This window comes from Podarcis bocagei (genome assembly GCF_964188305.1).
Source record: "Podarcis bocagei genome assembly, chromosome: Z".
NCBI lineage: Eukaryota > Metazoa > Chordata > Lepidosauria > Squamata > Lacertidae > Podarcis > Podarcis bocagei.
The window spans coordinates 24,259,238-24,285,498 of record NC_138140.1 but is presented as its reverse complement, the minus strand read 5'-3'; the positions used below and the strand labels follow the sequence as shown (position 1 = coordinate 24,285,498).

The window sequence follows — 26,261 nt, the reverse complement described above, 5'->3', positions numbered from 1 at the left end:
CATGGGTACATGGAGCACTACAGTTCACAACGGGAATGCCAAAGCTGTTTGCAAGAGACCCAACTCTGCAGCCCCAGCATCACAACAGCCATTTGTAAAATACTGAGAACTTCACATCACATCAAGGCCTGGGAGAAAACAGCAAAACATCCTTTGGCAAGGTCACTTGTGATATGGCAAAAGCTCTTTGGGAACCTTGTGTTCTTGACTGCAAAGGTGGTCTGGAAATAGGGGCAGAGAGAAAGGGGGTTATGGCCGGAAAAACTTTTTTGGAATAAATGCCCCAAATCTGCAGCCCCATACTTTGCTTGATTTGAGACTGAATAATTTTTACACAGAGCAATTCCAGTAATTTGTTCTTTTTAGAATGTTTTTATTCTGTTCTCTTAACAGGGTGGAGCTAATGACAATTACAAGGAAACGAAGGGTTACACTGAGTCAGTGTAGCTTGTTGTCAGGACTGGCATATGCTGTGTTTCTGCAGAAGTACAGGAAAAGTAGACAGTGCAGTATTAGGCACAAAATTCAGCTTCCTAAGAACAACTTTCATTTTAAACAGAAGTTTCTAGTCCTTATGGCTAAAAAGTTATGCCTGAAGGTGCACAGGCAATGCCTGATAAAATTTCAGAACCTAGACACATAGCTAAGAAAAATTTCCAGTGCTTGAGGGCAAACTCCTTGTTCCTTGTCATGACCAGCAATAAATTTTGCAAAATAAGGACACTGTGCAAATTTGCTGAGTTTGCACAATGGCTTGTCCAAATGCAGATGTTGCTTTTTAGTGTGGAGGTTACACACCAGCCAACTTTTTGCTGATTGGATGTTTCAGATGTAAAGTTTCCGGATGTTTGAATCCATGGGGAAATTGGGGGGGGGGGATAGGTTTGCCATTAAATTATTGTGTTTGGTACAGTATATTAAAAGTTAATAATTTTGGGTTAATAATTACAAATCGAATTTACTTCTTAATTATTATTTTTAATTACAAATGGAGCTCCAACTGCTCCAACTGAAGTGTAACACTCCAACTGAAGTGTAATCAACCTAGCATCCCCCCCCAATTTTTCCAGTTTATAAGGAAAAGGTGGAACCTCCCCACTCCCAGGAACAGGAGAAACCACCAACATTATAGTAAACGAAAATGTTTGTGTAATCTGAAAATTATTAAAGTCCTATTCAGAGTAGACCCACTGAAAGTAATGTAGCTAAGTTAGTATTGGGTCTACCGTGAGCAGGGTTAGCACTGACTACCACCCTGTGTCTCCTACAGTCCTCCACAATGTGAAGCAGACATAAAGCATTCATATCTATAAACAGAACTGTGACAAAGCAAGGAGGGATATTACATGAATTTTAATCAACCTCTTTTTCTGAGCCACCACAATCAGTTTCTGTTTCTTCATATTTGTCATTGTATTTAAAAGCTTAAGGTTTGCCCAGGTTGAAACAAACTTATCAATCCTTTCACATGTCGTGGGGAAGGGAAAGGCTTGGGGGGAGGGTAGAAGAAATAAAACTGTTTTGTTTTATTTTTTTTCCTGGGTCTTCACATCTCTAACCTGAAGCCATGAAATAAGTTTGATGGCACATCACCAGCTTCTGTTCCATTCCATTGTTTAATTCAAGATTCATGTGGTTTTAATTTTGTACTTATTTCATATCTGCACGGGAGCTTATGATTTCATGTCTTGATATTCTCAACTAAATGACATCAGGGTTGCTCTGGACACCAGAATTAATAGAGAAGGGGAGGTACTCTTCAAGTTCTGATTTTTAAATTATTAACTAAAATCTACTTCTAAAATTCAGTTGAACAGGAGAGACTCTTGTGCAAAAAGGGGTTGCACATACCTAGTTGTATGCACCTAGATTCAGCAGCTGCCAAAAGGAGGTAAGGATGTGTATTTCCAATGACACTTTAAGACAAATGAGAAGCCACATTTCCATCCATACTTCGCAGTACTAAATGTGATACTCATCTGCACCTAATCTGCACCCACAAAAGCTGAGTTCAGATTATCAGTTTTAAACTATGGCTAAGATCAGGAATGAGGAACCTGTGGTTTTCAGATGTTGCGAGGTTTCAACCTTCATCATCCCTGACCATTGATCATGCTGGCTGGGACTCATGGTAGCTGGATTCCAACAACACCGGGAGGGTCACATGTTCTCTATCCTGGTTTGGAGGGAAATTAGCTGCAGTGAGATTCCAGTACAGTGGTACCTTGGGTTAAGAACTTAATTCGTTCTGGAGGTCTGTTCTTAACCTGAAACTGTTCTTAACCTGAAGTACCACTTTAGCTAATGGGGCCTCCTGCTGCCGCTGTTTTAAATTAGTATTTGAAACGGGGCAGTGTGTTGGAAGCTGCATGTTCAGTTCTCAGTTTAATATTAAAAATATAAGAGCTTGACTGCTGAATCAGACCAAAAGCCTATCTAGTCTATCACTGTGTTCTCACAGCAGCCAACAAGATGCCATGGGAAAACTGCAAGCTAGAGTACAACCCCCCCCCTTTCCCTACCTGTGATCCACTGACCCAATTGTGGGGTGATCACTGGTGGAAGAAGAGGGGGGCGGGGGAGCGCCCCGCCCCCGAAGTGCGATCCCAGTGGGGTTCCATCGCGGCTGCTCCCCTGCCCACGCTGGGCATCCCACCCCCACAGGCAGTGCGCCCTGCCCCCAGAACATGTGCCATGCCCCTGCGGGCGGCGCATCCCACCCCCGGGACATGCGCCAGCCCCGCCCCGCCTGCTCTCCGCCCCCAGTGCCAGAGCACAAAGCTCCACCCCTGGGGGTACTCTGTCAGTAACCAGGACAAGGACATAGTGCCAGGCTCCTAGTAGCTGTAGAAGGCCTGGCAGTACCAAAGGCCTGCTGCCACTTAATCTCAGGGGTTGATGTTGAATGCTACTACTGTATTTCTTTCTGTATCTGAAAAGCGTTCTGTGACTTGAGTGCACCTAATCCCTGGTACCTGCCTCAGACCATGAGTTCCCACTTCAAGCCTTGACATATCCCAATATTCAAGAACCATACATCCCTCATATCATTATTCATTTGAGACATCATGCCAAACTATGGTTTGCACTATCATTTGGAAACTTAACCAGGATTTGTGTGCTAAATGTAGACCATACAATGTTATAACTTGTTAGTGTAATCCTATAAATAGTATCTGTTTACTGAAGAAAAATCATGGCTCAGGGCTGTCGGTGTGCTTTCACATTCTGTCTGCTCAGCTTCATAAATTTACTCCCCACTCGTAGTGCAGCAGCTTCTGGACAAAACTGTGTCTTGCCATTTCAGACACCACACAGAAGCAAAAGCACTGCCTACAGAGAAATGCTATACTCGTGGCCACTTTCATGTCGCCTTGGAAGAAACACATAATCAAATAAGAGGGCACAGATTTGCATGTTCTGATTTACATGTATAGATGCAAATTAATAAATAATTATAATTTCAAATACAACTCTGGCACATATTTCCATAGTAGGAAACAGTGTAACCAGGTGATCTGTGTTCCTGCTCAGCTGTAGTCTAAGCCTTGCATTCCTTTCTAATGGTATCTTTAAACAGATACATTATTTTATCCCCTGGAGTTAATAGTTTTATGGTGTTATCTCTCTTTATATGCACTCCTTTACCTCAAAATGAGATAAGGCTCTCTTGCTGCATTTGAGGGCCCTCCTGCTCATTCTGCTGAGTGGGGACCTGTACCTCTGCCCCAAAATCTGGCCCAGATGGCACCACTGACCAAACATGGATTGGATAACCCCTTGAAACTGTCCTCTATAAAGTATGAAACACAAGGACCCTATAAGCACCATTACATTCAATGGGATTTACTAAATAGGTATAGGATTGCAGCCTCAAGCTTTCTTCACCATGGTTTTGACATGTTATCTTAATTGAACCTAAGTTAACTGCATGTATTTGATTTGTTAAGATGTTACAGAGGAAAATCCTTAAATTTGATATACAAGAGCAGATGAAATCAATTTCAAATTTACCAAATTCTGCCAAAACGTTTGACTTACAATATTTGCACAGATTTCTATGCAGGTTGTTGATGGAAGAAGCTTACGCTGTTTGCATCCAAAGCCATCTTCAAAAAGTCATAGGTTGAGGTCCAAACTAGAACGCCACATACTTACCTGTATCTTTCTGTTATGCTTCAAACAAAACAAAAAAACACACGAGAAGTTGCAAGTTTAAATGGAGGAATAATGCAGGAATTGGCTGCTTAACCTTTTTCTCCTCTAGCTATTTTTATTGTTAGAAGCACATTGCTCTGGGACAAAGGCAGCTTGAGGAGAGCAATTATGAGGAGAAAAGTTAGCAGAGAGGAAAGAATTAAACAGCTGGGGTCCAACCCAATAGCCCAGTCCACTCCAACAAGAGATTATTCTTTTTTATTAAAACATTATTATTTTTTACAATAATGGGGGCAAACTACCAAAACCTATCACATGTCGGGCCACCCAGATTGGTGATTTTTCTGCAGGTGTATTCTGCAATATGTCATTGACACAGCAAAAGTGCATTAAGGGTAGATTTATATTGGACTGTCCACATCTCATTCTGCTTTATTAGTTGATGTTTCCCATTATTGCTATCTGGAGTGCACTCTTAAACTGTAATGCAACTTACTGGTAGGTTTGACCAGTGCTCTTTTAGGGTACTCAAGGGTACTCAGTACCAGCACCTCTTTTGTTGTTAAAAAGTGTGACACTTACTGTAACAAGTTCATGGTGAGTACTGGCACCTATTTTTCTAGGAAAAAAGCACTGAGTTTGACAAAAGATTTGTGGTATAAAAAGTTACCAGATTTCAGTAGGAAGTTACAGGACACACACTGATTGGAAATGAAGCCGTATGTTGGCCCCAAAACTTTTGCAGACACCAACAGTATTGAAAGCTAGTTTGAATATAACTATCCCATTACCATCATGAGCACAAATAATCATGAATGCATAATAAAAAGGACATTTGGAAGGGTTCCAAGTCTGGCCCTGTGTGTCGTTTTCAGAAATATTAACTACTGAAGGGTGAAAGGAACAGGAGACAAAGCAAATAATTCACCTCCTGAGTGGGTCAGTGGAAAGTGCTAAATATGTTCATTTTTACATTACTCTGTTATCCAGTTTTGAAAGTTGTTTTGAAGCTCAAAGACTCTTGATTGTCTTAGGCTGTAACAATGGGTTCCGCCTTCTAAAAAAACTAAACAAACATTATAACAGACCTTAAAGTTGCTTTATATACACAATTTTTAACAAACCATCCTTTGTTGATGTGGTGCCCTCCAGATGTTTTGGACTCCCATCAGCTCCAGCCAGCATGGAATGGCAAAGGTTGCAATAAATGATGCAGATGTTTTCATTGTAGTGTGGTGTAAGCTACTACAGGAAATGTCAAGGCACAAATGCTTTTGCTGTTATTCCTTGTGATCATAAATAAAAGTACAAAAAACAAAAACAAAACCCTACAATAAATACACTAACTGATCGTATTAAAATGTAGGCAAGAAAATTATTCTTTTATATCTCAGTTCAAATATGCAAAGAAGTGATATTGAACAGCCCATGCAATATCAAATTGCCATCAATTTACATTGGTATCAATGAACAAAGCAAGGATTATGTTGCATTTATCCTCCGAAACATATTTGAAAAGTCCTTAGAAATTCCATGGTGGCCATTAAAGGAAGAGAAACTTACACTTCCTGGTGTGAAAATTTGGGAAGTCAAAACAAAAACTGCACTTTAGTCACTTGTTCCAGGATCACTGCAGGGTTAGTTTATCTGGTAAACCTTGTTTACATACAGGAGATAATTATGAAGGAAGATAAGGAAAGGCTTTGAAGACATATTTTAATCTAATTTGCTAAAATGCTGCTTACTTTTGATTGCAATATGTTTTCATCAGATGCAGTTAGTATGTAACATAAAGCAGAGTTTTTAATAAGGCAGTACCCAAAAGCTAAAATCAGAACTGAAAAGTTTAAATCAGTAGATTTAAGAACAAAAAGACAACTTTTTTGGAGCTGTTATACCTCAAGAGCACAGTTGTTTATATAGTTTTCAAGCCACTTGTAGCCCTAGTTTATTACTGCATTACAGAATGCGTAAGGAAATGATAAAGATGGTCCTTCTAACAATGAGCCTTTATTAATCAAGTTGCAAGTTATTTCACTCAGTAGCACAAAAAGCAGTATCTCATGGGAAAAAATGCAGCTATATTTGAACTCAATATATCAATTGGTTAAAAGGTAGATTAATAACTAAAATATGTCTAATCTATTGACAGCCCTAATTAAAATATATTGCTATAAAATTGAACAATGCCTTAACTATCATTAGCCTAGTAGTTATATAGTGTTATGAGTTTGTGGGTGCCGGGTTCCTCTGAATCCCTGGAACCAGTAAGTGTTAGCATTTAATTAAATACTGCTAATTTCAGAAAACTACCAGACAACTACAATCCCCGGATCCAGCAAAGTATTATAATCTAATTAAGGTTTGGGGTGCTAAGAGGTGTACTAGCCATCTCTAATCCTTGGATCAGCAAGTGCTAAAAGATAATTAAGCTCAGCTAGTTTCCTTTTGAGGTGATAGGCAGGTTATGGGCCATTCAGAAAACATGGGCTCCAAGGGACTTAGTGAGACAGCCAAATGGTTGGGGCCCCTCCCACAACTCATAAAGCCAGAGTTTAAAATAAAGAGTTAGAAACAATGTGAGTTAGAAGTTTAGGGTAGAGGCAGTAATGTGACCTAGAAGTAAAGCAGGAACAGGAGAGTCAGAGCAATTTTCTGAGAGCGAGGTTTGAGAGCTTATTTGCATTCAAGGCTTTGGCTGTGAGAAAAGCAAGGCCTGCTTGGAGTGTTAATGCTGTGAACACCTTCACTGGAGGCTCAGGTTGTATATATGTGTAAATACACTATATATCCTACAAATACCACAGTCTCTGATGTGCCACATTTCCAAAAGGAAATACGGACCCTGAGCGAGAGACTGAAATCCCTGGAATCTTACATAGCTCAAAGACAGGAGTAGCATAAAACAACAGTGATTCTTTAACATCAATTTTACTCATTTGAAACCATGCAGGAAGTATGATTCAGTAAGCATTTTGTTAACTGTAACAAAGAAAAAGCTATTTTATGCAATAAATGTTTGTAAAATACATTTGTAAAAGTGGAAAGCCAGAACATTTGCAGGTGTGTTTTTACTTTGCAGCACTTTGTTTCCTTTCCCCCATTTGCACACATCCTTTCATAAACAAAGAGAACTGGAGTAGCAGCCAGAGTGGCCAGAGTGTTTGTAAAAGAGTGAAGAAGAAGAAGAGTTTGGATTTGATATCCCGCCTTTCACTCCCCTTCAGAAGTCTCAAAGCGGCTAACATTCTCCTTTCCCTTCCTCCCCCACAACAAACACTCTGTGAGGTGAGTGGGGCTGAGAGACTTCACAGAAGTGTGACTGGCCCAAGGTCACCCAGCAGCTGCATGTAGAGGAGCGGAAACACGAACCCGGTTTCCCAGATTACGTGACTACCGCTCTTAACCACTACACCACACTGGCTCTCTGAGTGGTCATTTTGTTGACTGGAATTCTTGCATTTCCTATGGAGAAAGAGATGGACCAGGGATCAGAGAAACTGTTGGCGTGTGGGGAAAGAATGTATGTCCACCTGCCTGCCTTCCAGACATCTTTGGTCCCTGAATTTGGGAAAGAAGCCAATTATTCCTTATGCCCTCAACATTTCTTTCCTGAGTGCCAAACCTTCTTTCTTCCATGGAACAGAAGGCTTGACCAAGACATTTCGGTGGCTGAAATATCTAAACAACAATTATCCCATCTGTTAATGTTGTTGTTTAGTCATTTAGTCATGTCCGACTCTTTGTGACCCCATGGACCAGAGCACGCCAGGCACTCCTGTCTTCCACTGCCTCCCGCAGTTTGGTCAGACTAATGTTTGTAGCTTCCAGAACACTGTCTAACCATCTCATCCTCTGTCGTCCCCTTCTCCTTCTGCCCTCAATCTTTCCCAACATCAGGGTCTTTTCCAGGGAGTCTTCTCTTCTCATGAGGTGGCCAAAGTATTGGAGCCTCAGCTTCACGATCTGTCCTTCCAGTGAGCACTCAGGGCTGATTTCCTTAAGAATGGATACGTTTGATCTTCTTGCAGTCCATGGGACTCTCAAGAGTCTCCTCCAGCACCATAATTCAAAAGCATCAATTCTTTGGCGATCAGCCTTCTTTATGGTCCAGCTCTCACTTCCATATATCTGTTAATATAGGGCACAATACATCATGAAAAATTCCTGCACATGCTCTATTGCAATAATCAGAATCTACTGTACTCTTATGCAGTTTATTTCATTTCAATAAGGATTGTGCAGGAGCTGATGGTGGATTGTGAGTGACAAGTCACTGGCCACTTCATTTTGCCTTTCCTTTCCAAACCTGGTATCCTTCTGATGTTTTGAGGAACAGCCATGCAAGTTAGGGTTGATATAAGTCATAGTTCAAAATATCTGGAAGGGCAGCTTTTCCTGCATTTAGGTGAGGTTCCTGGGTGTACCAGCGCCAGCTTCCATGCTGTTAGGTACCATCTATAGGTAAGTTTCAGAATGAGTTCTCTTTTCCGTGTTTGTTTGTTTTGTAACACAAGAAAATCTGTAATAAAAACTACAGTGGTACCTCAGGTTAAGTACTTAATTCATTCTGGAGGTCTGTTCTTAACCTGAAACTGTTCTTAACCTGAAGCACCACTTAAGCTAATGGGGCCTCCTGCTGCTGCTGCGCCACCACTGCACGATTTCTGTTCTCATCCTGAAGCAAAGTTCTTAACCCAAGGTAATATTTCTGGGTTAGCAGAGTCTGTAACCTTCAAGTATGTAAGCTGAAGCGTATGTAACCCGAGGTACCACTGTAACAACAACAACAACAACAACAACAACAACAACAACAACACATCTGGAGGGAGACCAGGTTGGAGAAGGTTACCTTACAGTTTGGAGCCGTCTCTGTTCCCAACTAATCCCCAGATACTGACTGAAATGTCCATTTCTTGCTTAATGCTATCAAAATCTGAACATATTACAAAGGAAATGAAACAAGTGAAGGAGTGAGGAACCTTTTCTATCCCAAAACTACATTGCCTGCTAGACAATCTTCTGAGGATGACATGTCATTTGTGGGCAGGGCCAGAGGCAAAGTGGGAAGAACAACAGTTGTGAATTTTACCCTTGTACAGTAGCATCTACACCAGCTCCCACACCCCTCTCCATCTTTCATCCAGGAAACAAGAGGCATGGTCAGAGTTCAAGGGCACATTCCAGACAGGCAAAAACACTCAAAGAGGGTACATGGCAGGGCTAGTGAGGATGTGTGGCCTGTGGAGACATCTGAGGGCTAGATATGGGTCCTGGAGAGTCACATTTTGTCATTGTGCCTGAATTTCCCCACTTCTGAAAATGAGAGTTAAACTTTCCACTACTAGATACTGAACTTTCCTTCACCTTCACTTGTTAAAGAAACTCTCTTGCTTGCCTTTTACCCATCTCTCTGATGGTCACAGCTTCCCTCTTTCCTGGAATTAGTATGGATGTACTAGTCTGAATGGTGTCAAGGTGTAAAGAGCTCTGAAAGAATCCACCTATCTGAGAAGCTAAAGGTCTCATAATACGTCACATCTCTTTTGCAAGGACATCCTTTGACAAATACCTTAATGTTTAGTTATATATCATGTAGGATTTTATTTTTATTTTTTAAATGTAAACAAAGAGAGCAAGACAGAGCTAGCAGAAAGGTGGGGTTGCTTGGATGCGTCAGCTCTTCATTTGAATGGACATGCACTTAGAGAATTGGCAGACCTTTTCCTAAACCATGACTACCAGAAGCTTGGTAACACAATGACTGTTAATTCAAAATAGAGTAATAGATTCAATCAGATTGTGATGTGTTCCAAAGACCAGCAATAACTTATATTTCACCTTATATAGGAAAAGAGTAACCAACAAGCAGGATGTAAAAAAAAATCCACCAGTCAATGATGTCACGTATGTAAGCCATCTTTTGGAAAAAGAAACCAGGATTCCTAAGGAGCAACAATAACCATCTAACAACACAAAACTCTGCCACCACAGCACCACATACAGATTGCATGGCTTATTGTCACCTGCCAAGTATGGAAAACCATGGACTGGTAAACCAGTCTTTGGGGAGCTGGGATTCTCATGATGACCCAGAAAGGGAAGATTGGCATTCTTACGACCAAGGACCCTCCAGGACAGATACTTGTTTACAAATGAATTCCTTATCTCCTAAAAGGGTTTCATACAGTGCTGCTAATCACAGCTCCCAAATCTTCTGTGCCTTCACCTTCTGTTACACAATTAATATGGATCAAGTCTCTCCCCATAGTCAAAGACAAAACTCATCTTATGAATGGATGAGAAAATGCATGTACTCTACTAATAAAGATAAGTGGACACTATTATATTTCCAACCTCGTAATCTGTCCCCCCCCCAAAAAAAATCTTTTCTTCTCTAGTAGAACTCTTGGCATGATCCAGCTGAAGTTTCAAATCCCACACATATCTATTCCTCATTCCTCTCACAGAGTGAAAGTGCACTAAGCAAGTGCTTAACTTTCCTACTGAAATCAGTGGAGCTTAAAACTTTTTAACTCTTTGCTGGAACCTTTATTTAGAAATGAAACTTCTGTGCTTATGCAAATTAAATCTACATAATTTCAGCTTCTAAAGGCTGAAATCTTGGTAGCTTGAAATAACTTCACCTTCGCAAAGTTGCAAGTTTCAAAGTTTTATACATTTGTTTAGGTTTGAAAGATGTTGAATCTATAACACTTTGCAGCATGAGCCAGAGTATTATGAAAAAAATCTATTTTTCTTAATAGCATCTCTTTTTTTTTACATTAGAATACAGTCTTTCCAATAAAGTTATCCTATGATATTTTTAATGTATGAAAAAATATTCATTATGAGAGGTTTTGTTGTTGTTTTTTGCTGCCCCCAAATGTTTAGTAGACTGATACAGCTGGGCTAAGTTTCATGATGCTCTGATGTTTAAGGAGTCTCACCTCATATTAACATGCTTAAACTAAAAAGCATGCATTGGGTGCTATCCAGCATTAGTCATACCCAATGGATCAGATCTATGACTTATCTAGGTATCACTCAGTAAGTACAATAAATTACTGACTTAGATGCAAATGAAAAGCATGTCTGCCTTCTGTAAGAAGTGCCTTAAGATCATTTGCCATAATTTGTAATTTTCCCCATTATAGTGTCCTGTTTATTTAATAAATGACTTATTGCTTTACAGAAGACTTTTTGCCATCTGTTTTAAAAATATATTCCTGAAGGCCCAAATTAAAGCAGAAAGGGTTGTTGTGGTTGTTTTAATGGAAACCTGTAAACCAGATTTAACCTCTTCTTTGTGTATGTTGAATTTAAGAATAATGGACCATTGGCAATTCTAGCAAGGTTAACAGCAAGGATAGAATTAAGCTGAAGTTACGCACTTTTACATGCTGATTAATTTCAGTGGCAAAGTTCAGCACATGCTTAAATATCTCCCATTAAAACTTTTGAGACTTAAAGGTGCTTGAGTTTGGCAAAATTGTGCCTGAAGTGTGCCACTGAGTACCAAGGAGAAGAAGGGTAATTACAGTAGACTAATCCTACAAGATGTTAAACCCATCAATTTAGCTTGTAAAACAACTCTGCTACTAATGGCTACTATCATTCAACGCTGAGATTCATTTGGTGATTGTTCTTGTGCCAAAACATTCGTACTTCTCGTTACTACTTTTGCTTAAAAAAATTAGGAGGCAATACAGATTCAAGTGAGTCTAATTCCAGGTTCTTAAAAATGCCTGTAAATAAAAGATAAAAATAAATAGTATAAAACATAAGCCAAAATACTATTGTGCTTGCATGGTTTAGACTGAAGATAGGATACTGAACTTGGACCTGGTAGAACTGGTTCACATCAGTTGTGGCACCCCAAGGAGACTTGTTTAATTTAACGTATTTTTAGTCCCAGGCAAACACTTATATTTCCAAACATCTATTGAGATTTTAATATCTATGGAATTTTAAATACTTGATATTTTTGTGTAAAGCTTTTTATTATTATTTCATTTTACAATGTATATAAAAGAGAGAGCAATTATAACAGACAAAAATTAAAAGAAGAAAAACAAAACTATACAACAGGCATGTAGAATAAGCAGTTGCACATGAGTTAAAATAACAAAGTCTAAGTAAAGACTATTAACTTTATCAGATCATCAAGTATAGTTCCAGATTTGAAGAATGCTGTTTTTACCTGCTGCTTTACTGGTGTAAAGAATAAAGTTATTTTTGCTGCTTTAATTGTTTTCATTGTTCATTATTTCTTGCTGTAAAGTGCCCCGGAAATGTTTACTGAAAAACAGTGCAGAAACTCATGAAATACATAAAATTCATCTCTGTCATGGCTTCACTAAGAAAGTCTGAGAAATATGGATTATCATCATACATCAGTTTTCCTCAACCTGGTTTTGAACTATAGTTTTAATCAGCTGTGCTGGCTGGGGCTGATGGGAGGCCAAGAGAACTAGAGGGCACCAGGTTGGGGAAGACTTTCCTATGAAATATTTCCGGTGTGCGTTCTTTCAGAAGAATCACCAACAGAATTCCCATACAGAATACAAGTTGGAAGACACTCTTAAAGGCCTCCTTCGATTGAGAAACAGAGGAATGTATCTTCATTATAAAATAATACTATTTAACTTTTATATAAGAAGAGATTTGAATCCATGTCTTCTCTAGGCAAATCTGACCACTCTATTTTCATTCACTTTATGTAAGATGTCATACATATTATAAACATGGTATAGCTCAAGCAAAGGGCCCTTTGCTGCAGCAAAAAAAGTTCACACCTCCAGCTGCATGCCTTTGCTTTATTCATCTGGTATTCGTTTATTTTTCTGTGTATTTGGAGGGGGGACATTTAGTGAGATGAGGGATTTTCCATGACAGTGGGTTCTGCTTATGATCTAAGATTCTGTGGCATTAGAGCAGTTCAACCAATCACTACCAGACATTTTACTGCCATTATTAGATTATCTCTTAGTGCAGAGGTAGCCAACATAGTGGCCTTCAGCTGATTTGGACTACAGCTTCCCATCATCCTTGTCCATTGGTAATGCTAACTGACACTGATGGGAGTTGGAGTCTAACAAAGGTTGGAGGGTATAATGTGCATTACAATACAGTGGTACCTATGGTTACGAACACTTCTGGTTACAAACGCTTCAGGTTACAAGCTCCGCTAACCCAAAAGTAGCTGCTCCTGGTTGCGAACTTTGCCCCAAGATGCAAATGGAAATTGCGTGCCAGAGGCACACGCACAGCAAGAGCGAAAGCGGGCCTCAGGATAAGAATGGTTTGAGCTTAAGAATGGACCTCCAGAACGAATTAAGTTCGTAACTAGAGGTACCACTGTATAGAGCTTTGCATATTGCAATTAAGATGCAATACTAAATACAGACAATCAACAACATACATTTTATAGACAAAAAGTCCTCTACATTGGATACAACTTAATCTTTCTTTTCTTTTTTAACGCAGGGGCATTTGCACAGGGCAGATTTATATGTTTCACATAACTACTGTGTAAGTAAACCCAATAACTGCTCCAATTAAGACAAAGCAAGCTGGGGGTAGGGGATGAAGAAGGGCAAGGGGAGGAGGTGTCTAAGTTCTCCCCCACCTGAGGGTCTGAGTGCCAGACATCTGTTTCCAAGGGTAACCATGCATGTGAAACCTGAAGGGTTTGGGTTGGTTTACTTTTTTAAACAGAGTTTTCCAAACTGTGTTTGTGCTACATGTTAGTGTGTCGCTTGCAGTGTGTAGGTGTGTTGCAAAAATACTCCCTGAACTCCTCTAGGGGCTGGAAAGGGGTTAGTTTAACCTCCAGTTTGCTAGTTAAATTGAATTACTGTGTCATGAAATGATGCATGTCTAAAAAGTGTGTCACTAACATGAAAAGTTTGGAAAGCTCTCTTTTAAAGGCAGGATAGCATATTTTTTTAAAAAATAAATAATTTTTTAAAAGTTAGCATCAGGAGGGGGAAATATTTGCCCAATAGAAGAAGCTGCCAGGAATTTGTTAAGCAAGGATGTGTTGCATAGATTCTATATGGTCTGCAACAATAGTGTTTTACAACCAGGAATCATCAGAAATATAGGTCTTCCTGAGGAATAAACAAAGGTGATGGGAAGCTTGGTGAGAAACAAAACTCCTTACCTAAATGGTGTCTCTAAAAAAATAGCTACAAGAGCATATACAATGGGTTGCTAAAAAGGCGAAATAAAAAGCCCCTCCCATATTTTTTTTTATAAAAATGCAAAGGCACAAGAAATAGGGGAAGGGCTATAGCTCAATGGTACAACAACTGTTTTACATGCAAAAGGGCCAAGTCCCCAGCATTTATAGGTAGGTCTTAGAGAAATGCGTCTGAATCCCTAGAATGCCACTGCCAGTCCGTTCCAATACTGAGTTACCATAGATTATGCAACAGTCTGAATCAGTATAAGACAGCTTCCTATGATCCTGTATGTTAAATGAAGGACTATAGCTCAACGGTAGAGCACGTGTTTTGCAGACAAAGGTCCCAGGTTCAATCCCTAGTCTTTCCATTAAGGGCTGGGAAATATTCCTGGCTGAAACCCTGGAGATTTCCTGCTGAATCAGCATAGATGGATCTAAGGTCTGAACTGATATAACACAACTTCCTATATTTCTAAAATGTTTATAATCTGAATATTAATTTCACAATGCAAGTGAGCTGTGCCAACTTTCTCTTAGCCAAGTGTGCCATTGGTTTTAAAACCTCTTATAGTGAGCCACAGACCTTTTTAACACTTCTTTTAAACAGCTTTGATATGCAGAACTGTGTCTTCCTTCTCTTTTCTTCAGCAGCTAAATTGCCTGAAAGGGTGCTAATCTTCACAGCAAATAAAAAAAAGTTTCTTTCAGCTTTATTGTCTTTAGAAAAAATGTTCTGTGAATTTTATGAGGGGGAAATAGGTTAAACTCCCCCTCCCTCATCTCTGTTATTCTTATTTACTAAAGAGGTGTTAGAATAAGAGCACTTAAATTTTATCTCTTGTATTTGCAATTTTAAGACTTTATACTTTGTAACTTGAAATGCAATTATCTGTCATAGAAAGGTTTTTCTTACTCAGAAATTTTAGATATTTTAACAAATCTTATCCAATGCATAGGAACTGCTTTGAGCATTTGAAATGCCCTGTAAACATACTATGGGTTGTATCCAGCTGAATCTTACTCAGAGTAAACCAGCTGAAACTTATGTTTATTTGTATCCTTAATTTCAACTACAGTAGTTTGCTCTTCAGTATGAATAGCATTGGATGAAATATGACCCAAGTATACCAATTCTATGCATGCTTATGAAGAAGCCACACTCAATTCAAGGAGCTAAACCCAATAAAATGTGCATAGCAGCCTTACAGACTGATCCTAGGTTTGCTTACCCTTAAGTAAGTCCTTGTGAGATCTGAAGGATCTACTTCTAAGTAACTGTCTGTATAAGTGAACACTTGTGCAGACTTGTTAAGGAGTCTTAATGAATTAAGTTCCAGTGATTTAAAAGTAAATATTCATATGACTGGGCTGCAAGTTATAATAATTAAATGAGCAATAACAAAGAAATTATACAGATTCAGGTAGGTAGCCGGAAATTATACAATCACCTTCAGGGATTTCACTCAAAAGGATTTAGCTATTTTAGCGAAATATGTCTTAGTGCACTATTTAAAGAAACCTTCCAGATTCAGTTGAACAGGGTTCCATTCTGAGATTTTGCAGAAATCAGTAAAAGAAATTAGGCATCCATCTATTTCTGTCTGCTTGTTTTCCTGGAGATGAAAGAGAAGTTGACATTTGTTTAGGGCTTGTAAATTCCAAACCAATTGGTTTGTGTGTCTGAATGTGAAATGAGGTCTCAATAAGAACTTCTTGCTGCTCTTTTGTGTGGCATGTGCTTCATCTTAACACCTCAATGGAGTTTAGGGAACTACTTTAAAGAATACTTTGCATTACAGTTTGTTCCAAAACTTTCACATCAAAACAACCTGGGAAGATCAGAAAGGTTTGTTAAGAACCCAAATCAACACTGTAGAAGTTACATGTGTTTTATTTATTTTTAGTCAGTGTTGATTTCAATAATTTTTTTAATATGTTTAATATCTGCTTTTAACTTTTTATCAGTAATTTTAATGTTTTATTTTATACTGTTGTAAACCTCTTTTTTTTATTAAAGTAAATGAATAAGGCCTCTAATCCCCTCCTCATACAATGCCAGGAACGTTGGGGACCAAATATTGCAGGCAGAATTTTTGTATGGATCCTGCCCTTTTGAAATGTTGAGCATTGGTGTGTTCAGGCAAATGTCTGAACAGTGACTTCTAAATACATGGAGCCCAATCCACCGGAAATTTGTGTTGAAGGGGCTTTTCTCAAAAGAGCTTCCTGGTAGATTGTGCCCATGAGAAGTAAAATAGTAGTAGTAATAATAATTTTTAAAAAATTATTTATACCCCAGCCAGGGCCGGGTTCACGGTGGCTAACACCAGATATGAATTACAATAAAACGTAATAGAAAAAACAGCAACAAACAAACAGTTAATTAAAATACGGTTTAAAATAGAAGTACATTACACTCAGGCTGCAATCCAGCCACATTTATCTTGAGATAAACCCCACTAAATTCAACAGGACTTATTTCTGAGCTAAGTATACATGTTTAGGATTACATTTTGATAAGATTGTACATGATCAAATGAAAGTACTTTTCCACACTGTAAGTAACCATATGGAGATTATTAAAATCTTTTGAATACAATATTTTCTCAATCCTGCAGGATTGTATTTTCAACTGGCTCAACTTTTATTATAAATTTGTATCATGGATAAACTGATGAATTTCTGAGTTAATAATAGTTTTTTTAAATATGCAATTATGTTATTTCATTTGAGGTTCTTTGTGGTTCTTCAGCAATGTCTTGGAGGATTAAATACATAACGGCATGGAAATGTTTTATTTTTGTCAAAATAATTATGATTGTAAAATACCATTTCAACACACTTATAAAATGCATGCTATGTACCTTGGACTACCACAGGACGAAAGGGAGAAATGTGCTAAGAGGACGATACGCTTGGCAAACCCTCACTGTGATCAACTCCCAGCCAGAAACCTATTTCCCCACTGTGGAAGGACGTGTGGATCCAGAATTGGCCTCTACGGTCACTATCGGTCTCAGTTAAAACAGTGTTCATGGAAGACAATCTTACTCAGCTATGAGTGATTGTCAAAGACGAAGACTACCACATTATTGCAGATTTACAGCTATAGTGGTAAATAACATGTTCCTAAATAAATGCAGTCATTTTGTATTGAATTCTCTACTTCTGTCTGGAACAAGGGCTAACCAAATAGCAGCCTGTGGCCTGAACCTACCAGTCTAGCACTAAATTAGATCACCCTTATTATCCACTTTGACTGCTTTCCCTCTGCAGCTGCAATACAGGCAAAGGGCTCTTTACAAAGCAAACTCATCCATTCCCATGTGTTGTGAAGACCTTTCTCCCATTACCAAAGTTATCCCTAGTGAGGCCAGAGATGTAGCAATATGGCAGATGTCCCGTCACCTGAGTTTTAGTCTCCTTGTGTGGGGTTTTATATATTGGTGGTGTTGTGCTGCTCTTGAGTGCTGAATTACACCATATCCTATGCACTGTTATGCAACATTTTTAAGTCAATGGGAAAAACCTTCCCTGTAGAAAGTTATGCCATCCATAAAGGCATTATCAAACATTAAGGAGTATAACATACATCAAATAGGAGTCACCAATGTTTGGAGGCCAATGGGTATATTAGTGCAGTAGACCCTGGTCACATAACAGCTGTTGAGGGTGTGTGGCACAACTAACTGGCCGTTGTGGGATGTGTGACATCACACAAAATAGCTGCCACATTAAAAGAGCAGAAAGGGCCCACAAAATGGTGCAGTCATGTCCCCCCACCATTAATGAAGAAAAGGCACCAGTATCAGCCGCTGCTGCACTCAGAGGAAAGCTTTTATATGCCTCTTCTGCCTAATGACACCTAAATGTGGGCACATTAAGGAAGTGTTCTTTGTAGAGGATGCTAAGCCAGTGCAAATATGAACCAAGCAAGAAGAGCAAACAGTGTCTTGTGCTCTATAGATTTTTGAGGTGATATTTATTGAGACATTTAGCAAGTGCCATAGGAGGTACTGGCAAGCACACTGGTGCCTGCTGGGAATCACACTGGCAATCTCTTGGATGCAGTGTTTTTCTATGCTGCTGCTGACTTCCCTCTGTCAACATACCTTCACTGATGGAATGGTGCTGCCAATATATTCCACTGGTGGCAGACTATTGTTTTGCTGTCATAGCAGGGCTTTTGTCAAATCCTATAGCTCCACAACCAGTGGATCCTGCACAAAGGACCGCACTCTATATTCTTCTCTCTCATGAACAGTGAGGCAAGTTTTGCCACAGCAGTCCACATTTGCATCTCAGTTGCTGCCAACTCTCCCTCTCTTGCATTTAACAAATAGTTAAATGAACAAAATAATAATAAAGATACAATAATTCAGTCAACATTTGTGGTTTCTATTTTTTTTGGGGGGGAATAGTTTTATTGCTCATTGCGTTGTGAGAAGGTGGAGACCTTGAAGAGGATATTTATTCATTTTTTCCACAAGCCCTTCCTTTAGCAGTTGGGGTTGTGCATTTACTTGCTTTTTATACAGATAGGTATAGTCTCTGTTTAATAATTTAAAGACCATTGCCTTTAGGGCAGCCTTTCTCAACCGGTGGGTCCCCAGATGTTGTTGAACTACAACTCCCATCACCCCTAGCTAGCAAGGCCAGAGCTCAGGGATGATGGGAGTTGTAGTCCAACAACATCTGGGGACCCACAAGTTGAGAACCGCTGCTTTAGGGGGTGTGGGTTTTGTGGGTTTTACGAAGAAACTCCATACTTCCACGTGGCAAGCTCAGTCTCTCACTTGGCTGCTTTTTACTTTCATCTGACGTGCCACACTTCTTTCTGAGGGCCAGCCAACGATTTTTTCCGCACTCCTTATCCCTTGTCAAACCACCTGCGTGTTTCCACTGCTGGGTGATGAAGACAACTTCTCAACCCAGAAAGCCGGGAAACCATTCACAGGACCAGGCTATGTGGGTCGTCGCAGCCGAAATCGCACCACCTCTTACTTCTTCAGGTGCTTCCCGGCCTCTAAACTGTCTTCAGCTTCGGTTTCGTCTCCAAAAGCCTCGGCGGCAGCGGCGGCCCCACTCGGCGCATGTCCACAGGCCTCCCGCGAGCCAGCGACTAACTGCCGCCAACCTGGGCCAACCCCCCCCCCCCCATCTCCCGCGAGCGGGGCGCACGCGCGTTTCCAGATCGCGAGCCGGAGAGGGAGGGGGGGCGATGAGCGTCCTGCTCCCCAACATGGCTGACTTTGACACTATCTATGAGCTGGAGGAGGAGGAAGACGAAGAGGAGGAGGAGTCCGAGACTGTGGTGAGGAGTCAGGAGCTGCCGCGGCTCCGGGACGCGCCTGAACCCGTGGCTGTGAGGGGCGCCGGGCAAATCACTGTGTAAGGAACCTGGGGAGTGGGTGACGGGGAGAGGGAGAGGGCGGCTGCTGGCTGACGGGACTGGGCAGGGGGCGGGGCGGAAGGGGGCGGGGCGAGGGAAGAAGGGGAGGGCGGCGGTGACGCGGGTGAGGGTTGTGGGGGAGGAGGGGTTTGGGCTCGCCGGCTACAGGCCTGCCTGGCGCCAAGGGTGCCTCTGAGGGAGTGCAGAGCATAGCTGTCAACTTGAAAAGTTGAAAATAAGCGATTTGAAAATAAGGGATCAGCAGCCTCACCTGTCCATGGGATATCTAATAATCCGGGATAGCAGCGGGAAAGGGCACTGGAATAAGGGAATTTCCCGCAAAAAAGGGAAGGTTGACAGCTATGGTGCAGAGAGCGCAGTTTCCTCATTCAATTCATCAGGGGCTTCGGAACTCCGTGAAGCAGAGGGAGCCCCTGAGTGTGTGCAGAGAGCCATTCGTTCAGCCCTTTTTCGTTTTCTTCCTTTCGTGCGAAGGAGGAGCACATTCCTGCAGCACATTTCATTTCATTCTCATTGGAAGTGCTTGCAGCTGGGAGGGTTATGCGGGGGGGGGGTACCTCTTGGAATATCTCACTCGGCACTAGGGCCCTGCGATCCACATGAGCAGCTTTGTACTGTGTTTTCATTTGTCGCCCTTTTTCTGGCAAATCCTCGTGCAGCGGAGGAGGCGGGCTGGGAACGGGAGAAGGGCTTTCAGATCAGAAGATGTTTGGGGTACAGATTTATACGCGCACGTGTGGATAATGGATATATGACAAGTGCCCAATTTTATTGCTTGGAAGGGGGGAAAGAGGTTTGCTGCGGAATGAAGCAAATCTGGAGATAACACACTGAGGCTTAATTGAATGAGTTGTGGTCAACCTACAATAAATTCTGTATAAAGCACAACTCCTCACCCCACAACACAGGCACCTGCCACATCCTTCTAGATGCCTTGGGATTCAGTTATGGCTCTCGCTCTATTGGTTGCATTAAAAAACAAAAACCCTGTTAATTTAAAACTTTTTTTATAAAAAATTGCTAAGTTGGGCTGGGGAGAGGACCCATAATTATATTACTCCAATAAAACACTATTGAGGCAAGTAAAATTAGATTGATTTGAGGCCTGCAGGACTAGTAAATGGACAGCTCCAAACAATCTGGTTATGCTGTCATAAGAATCCTGGGTGTTTCTGAATGACTGCAAAATAGAATCAACCTCTCTAGGTTGGTTGGTTTGCTAACTTTTCGTCTAGCTTAATTTAGCCAGTTGAGTTCTGTACTGCAGTAAAGGCAAAAGGCACAGCTATATGGGTTTTGCATGTTTTATTCATAACGGCATTTTGATCCCACCTTTCCATTTTAATGTTAGCAGCATGTTTATTAAAAGCAACCAACATTTTAAAAGCAATATACAAATTAAAAATAGGTTGGAGCAGTACATAAAATTTATTGAAATATTGCAAAGTTTAGCAACTGAACAGGACTGATACTTTCAGTAAAGCAACAGTTCAGAAGTTGTTCTCTTTGGATTAGAACAAAAACTCAAGTCTCACATAACTGCTGATAGTTTACACAAATAGGGTCATTTGAAAAAAAATTACATGTATTGTTTATTTAAAAAATATATTTTATGCTATGAAAACTACACTTCTTTGTTAATATTACTCTTGAATTTTACTCACACTTCTCCAAAAATGGTTCATGATAGTCAGTGTTGTATACTGTGCTACTGAATAGAAAAGAAACATCTTAATACAACAAGGGAACCATCTTTTATTTCTAAAAAATACAGTGGTACCTCGGGTTAAGTACTTAATTCGTTCCGGAAGTCTGTTCTTAACCTGAAACTGTTCTTAACCTGAAGCACCACTTTAGCTAATGGGGCCTCCTCCTGCTGCCGCGCTGCTGGAGCACGATTTCTGTTCTCATCCTGAAGCAAAATTCTTAACCTGAAGCACTATTTCTGGGTTAGCGGAGTCTGTAACCTGAAGCGTATGTAACCTGAAGCGTATGTAACCTGAGGTACCACTGTACTTTTGATTTTTACCATATCATTTTAAAAAGCATCTTCTAAACCTTTTATTATTCCTTAATAATTGTAGTCTTTTAAACACCATAAGCATTGTTTTATCATTTTATATTTATTGGATTTGCACTCAGACTCTTTGGTCTTTGAAATAAGTGAGCGTACTTTGCACAGTATTTGTCAATTTGTTTCTCAGCTGTTTTCCTACAAACATCAGGTTGGATGTTTTGGATTGCACCCACTCTGTATTTCATTTTTTTTCCTACTCTATTTAATAAACCTTTATCAAACATTATTGCTATATCTACTCCTTTTGGGAGTAGCATTTGCATCTTGTATTTCTTGTTTTCCTACTGCCCTATATGTCATCTCAGTATATTTTCCTTCCTTCTTCTGTATTCCCATCCTGTTTGCTTAAGCCAGTGATGGTCAAACTCGGCCCTCCAGCGCTTTGGGAACTGCAATTCCCATTATATCCCTGACCACTGGTCCTGTTAGCTAGGGATGATGGGAGTTGTAGTCCAAAAACAGCTGGAGGGCAGAGTCTGGCCATCACTGGCTTAAGCTGTGCCTTGGTTAATTTTGAGAAATATGAATACATTCAGTTCCCCATTATGCATCTCATTTCTTGTTAAATCACTGAATTATTTACAAAAAATGTTTAAATTAATACACTGGCTACATTAAATTTAATGTTTGAATCAATACACTAAGTAATTCCTGTGGTTGTTTGGTGAATAGACTGTCTGCAGGTTAAGCCGTGGTTTGTTGAACAAATCATGAATTTTCCCACAGACAATCAAACAAATCATGGCTTGTTTTTCCCAAATTTGATTTATTGTCCAACCGCTCTTGCCTCATGGCTTGTAGTTCAGTGAGTGTCTGAAGAAACCTTGGTTAAGGAAGAGTGCCAAGTTCACATGTAATCACACATAATGAAGCCATAGCTAATGCAAACCAAGATTCAAAAGCCATTCACAAACTGCATCTTCAAATTGTGGCCTGCTAGTAAACAAACCATTACTGAGGTGGGGAGCTTTGTTCATATATAATGCTTAACTGGGGTTTAATAAATCATAGTTTAATAACATCATCAACATCATCATCATCATCATCATCATCATCATCATCAAACCTTTATTAGCATCACTTACAAACATTCAGAATAAATAGGCCAGTGCGATCTCGTTGCCATTTCAACAGTACAGTCATTTGCCAAAGGAAAGAAGAGGCGAGCAATCTATTTCACCTCTGCGGGTCTCCAGCAAGGGCAGGGTCCTGTAGCGTAATACAGTTGAGACCTTGGGTTAAGAACTTAATTTGTTCTGGAGGTCTGTTTTTAACCTGAAACTGTTCTTAACCGGAGGTACCACTTTAGCTAATGGGGCCTCCTGCTGCGCTGCCGCCACACGATTTTTGTTCTCATCCTGAAGCAAAGTTCTTAAATTGAAGCACTATTTCTGGGTTAGCGGAGTCTGTATCCTGAAGCGTCTGTAACCTGAAGCATCTTTAACTCGAGGTACCACTGTAGAGGAACTTAGCTACTGTCTTGGTGAGCTCCTGGTCTCTTGCCTGTAATAAGAAGTGAATGACCTCTGTCTGGTTTCCATATTGGGATACATACCAGTAGTTGGTCTAAAAATTGTTGGTGGAGATCATCATACATTTTTAAGGACCATGTGAGCTAGAGGTTCTACCAGGTGGGCATCACATGAGCAGATCCTATCTCCTGCCATACCCGTGAACCTACCCCAAAGCAGGTTAGGATTAGAATTGAACCTAGCCAGCGAAAAAGCCCTTCTTGCGGGTTAAACAAAAATTGCAGATAATTGAGGTTAAATTCCTGCACCCAAGAGAGTCAAAAATAAAGAGGGAAACATGTTTTTTCCACAGCTAAAATTGGTTCCTGGTGATCTATGTCCCACAGCCTAGTTTTTAACATGGCCTTGGCGATTGGAAAAGCCACAGCACCCAAGAGATCCTCTGAAAGCCCAAGTTGCCGTATCTTTGTGCAAAACAATTGTAGCCCTGGGGAAGGGAAGGAGTCTGACAGAACTTTGCTAAGTAAAGTATCTTTGTCTGCTGAAAAACAAATGTTTAGCCAGCATAAAAGAAACTCGTCCAGGCAACTATCTCTAGCTTATATTGGCCTCCCTCTAGACACAGGGCTGCGTAAGGTACACAGCGTGGGACAGCAAAAATCTTAAATAGAAAGGCTGCCTGCACTCATTCCATTGACTGGGTAAACCCTGACATTTTTTTTGGGAAGCCGCCCAGAGTGGCTGGGGAAGCCCAGCCAGATGGGCGCGGTATAAATAATAAAATTATTATTATTATTATTATTATCCAGACTGAAATTCCATAGAGCAGTTGAGCTCTAACTTTGGCATTAAAAACCTTAAGGGCAGAAGTGATGTGTTGGTTACCTCTTGTTGCAAAGAAGCGCATTATGGCCTGCATAGACAGCTTGCAGGTGTTTGCCGCCTCTGTGCAGTGCGAAGACCACCGGAGCATGTGATGGAAAGTGACCCCCAAATAGTTGAATTCAAATACCTGCTGGATGTGTTTCCCACCAAAAACCCAAGTATAGCTCTTACGATAATTTCTGAAAACCATTATTTTGCTTTTATCGAAGTTCATGCTCATTTTCATTCTAGACAGATAGTCGACACAGGCATTTAGCAGACACTTTAAGCCAATTCTTGACTGTGAGAGCAGAATCATATTATCTGCATATAGGAGAATGGGAATTTTTGATGCATTGAGTTTTGGGCTCTGAACATCCACCAGTTTTAATAATGGGGCAAGGTCATTTAGGAAGAGATTAAAAAGAGAGGGAGCAAGAACACAGCCCTGTTTCACACCTTTATTTATAACAACAGGGTCTGACACCTCATCCCCTGGGGTTATTCTTATACGACAGGTATTATTTGTGTAAAGCTTTTTAATCAAGTAAAGTAACCTAGGGTCTAGGCCCAGTGACTCCAGTTTGGACCATAACAGCCCTCTATCTACTGAATCAAAAGCAGCCTTAAGATCTAAAAAGGCCACATATAGGCCTTCTTTATGGTCCCGCGTGTACAGTGGTACCTCGGGTTACATACGCCTCAGGTTACATACGCTTCAGGTTACAGCCTCCGCTAACCCAGAAATAGTGCTTCAAGTTAAGAACTTTGCTTCAGGACAAGAACAGAAATCGTGCTCCGGCGGTGTAGCAGCAGCAGCAGCAGCGGCCGGAGGCTCCATTAGCTAAATAATAATAATAATAATTTATTATTTGTACCCCGCCCATCTGGCTGGATTTCCCCAGCCACTCTGGGCGGCTTCCATAGAAACAAAAAAACACTAAAATATCATACATTAAAAACTTCCCTGAACAGGGCTGCCTTAAGATGTCTTCTGAATGTCAGGTAGTTGTTTATCATTTTGACATCTGATGGGAGGGCGTTCCACAGGGTGGGCGCCACTACCGAGAAGGCCCTCTGCCTGGTTCCCTGTAGCTTTGCTTCTCGTAATGAGGGAACTGCCAGAAGGCCCTCGGCACTGGACCTCAGCGTCCGGGCAGAATGATGGGGGTGGAGACACTCCTTTGGGTATACTGGACCGAGGCCGTTTAGGGCTTTAAAGGTCAGCACCAACACTTTGAATTGTGCTCGGAAACGTACTGGGAGCCAATGTAGGTCTTTCAAGACTGGTGTTATATGGTCTCGGCGGCCGCCCCCAGTTCCCAGTCTAGCTGCTGCATTCTGGATTAGTTGTAGTTTCCGAGTCAACTTCAAAGGTAGCCCCACATAGAGCGCATTGCAGTAGTCCAAGCGGGAGATAACTAGAGCATGCACCACTCTGGCGAGACAGTCTGCGGACAGGTAGGGTCTCAGCCTACGTGGAGTTGGTAGAAAGCTGCCCTGCATACAGAATTGACCTGCGCCTCCATGGACAGCTGTGAGTCCAAAATGACTCCCAGGCTGCGCACCTGGTCCTTCAGGGGCACAGTTACCCTATTCAGGACCAGGGAGTCCTCCACACCAGCCCGCCCTCTGTCCCCCCAAAACAGTACTTCTGTCTTGTCAGGATTCAACTTCAATCTATTAGCTGCCATCCATCCTCCAACCGCCTCCAGGCACTCACACAGGACCTTCACCGCCTTCACTGGTTCTGATTTGAAAGAGAGGTAGAGCTGGGTATCATCTGCATATTGATGGACACCCAGTCCAAACCCCCTGATGATCTCTCCCAGCGGCTTCATATAGATGTTAAAAAGCATGGGGGAGAGAACGGAACCCTGAGGCACCCCACAAGTGAGGGCCCAAGGGTCTGAACACTCATCCCCCACCACCACTTTCTGAACACGGCCCAGGAGGAAGGAGCGAAACCACTGTATAACAGTGCCCCCAGCTCCCAACCCTTCTAGACGGTCCAGAAGGATGTTATGGTCGATTGTATCAAAGGCCGCTGAGAGATCCAGCAGAACTAGGAAACAACTCTTACCT

At 40.9% G+C, this 26,261-nt stretch overlaps 1 protein-coding gene and 1 long non-coding RNA gene across 6 annotated transcripts in view; one reads left to right on the top strand and one right to left on the bottom strand.

Annotated features, from left to right (window-relative positions):
- Positions 1–375: 375 nt before the first annotated feature.
- LOC308578807 lies at positions 376–19,476 on the bottom strand. Of its 4 annotated transcripts, none has more exons than XR_014004112.1 (5): positions 19,355–19,476; positions 15,580–15,963; positions 12,362–12,459; positions 1,560–4,176; positions 376–478 (listed from the first exon to the last, which is right to left on the bottom strand). It is a non-coding gene; the product is annotated as an uncharacterized lncRNA (long non-coding RNA). The 4 variants fall into 4 exon arrangements; XR_014004114.1 differs by lacking the exon at positions 376–478 and having other exon boundaries at positions 1,042–2,176; positions 4,089–4,176; XR_014004113.1 differs by lacking the exon at positions 376–478 and having other exon boundaries at positions 1,042–4,176.
- LOC308578788 (cysteine-rich hydrophobic domain-containing protein 2-like) overlaps positions 19,240–26,261 on the top strand; it is a 30,325-nt gene continuing 23,303 nt past the window's right edge. For both annotated transcript variants that reach the window (XM_081179354.1, XM_081179353.1), the window contains exon 1: positions 19,240–19,741. In XM_081179354.1, coding sequence (XP_081035480.1) covers positions 19,263–19,741 — 479 coding nt within the window. In that variant the 5' untranslated portion in view covers positions 19,240–19,262. The remainder of the gene's footprint in view (positions 19,742–26,261) is intronic.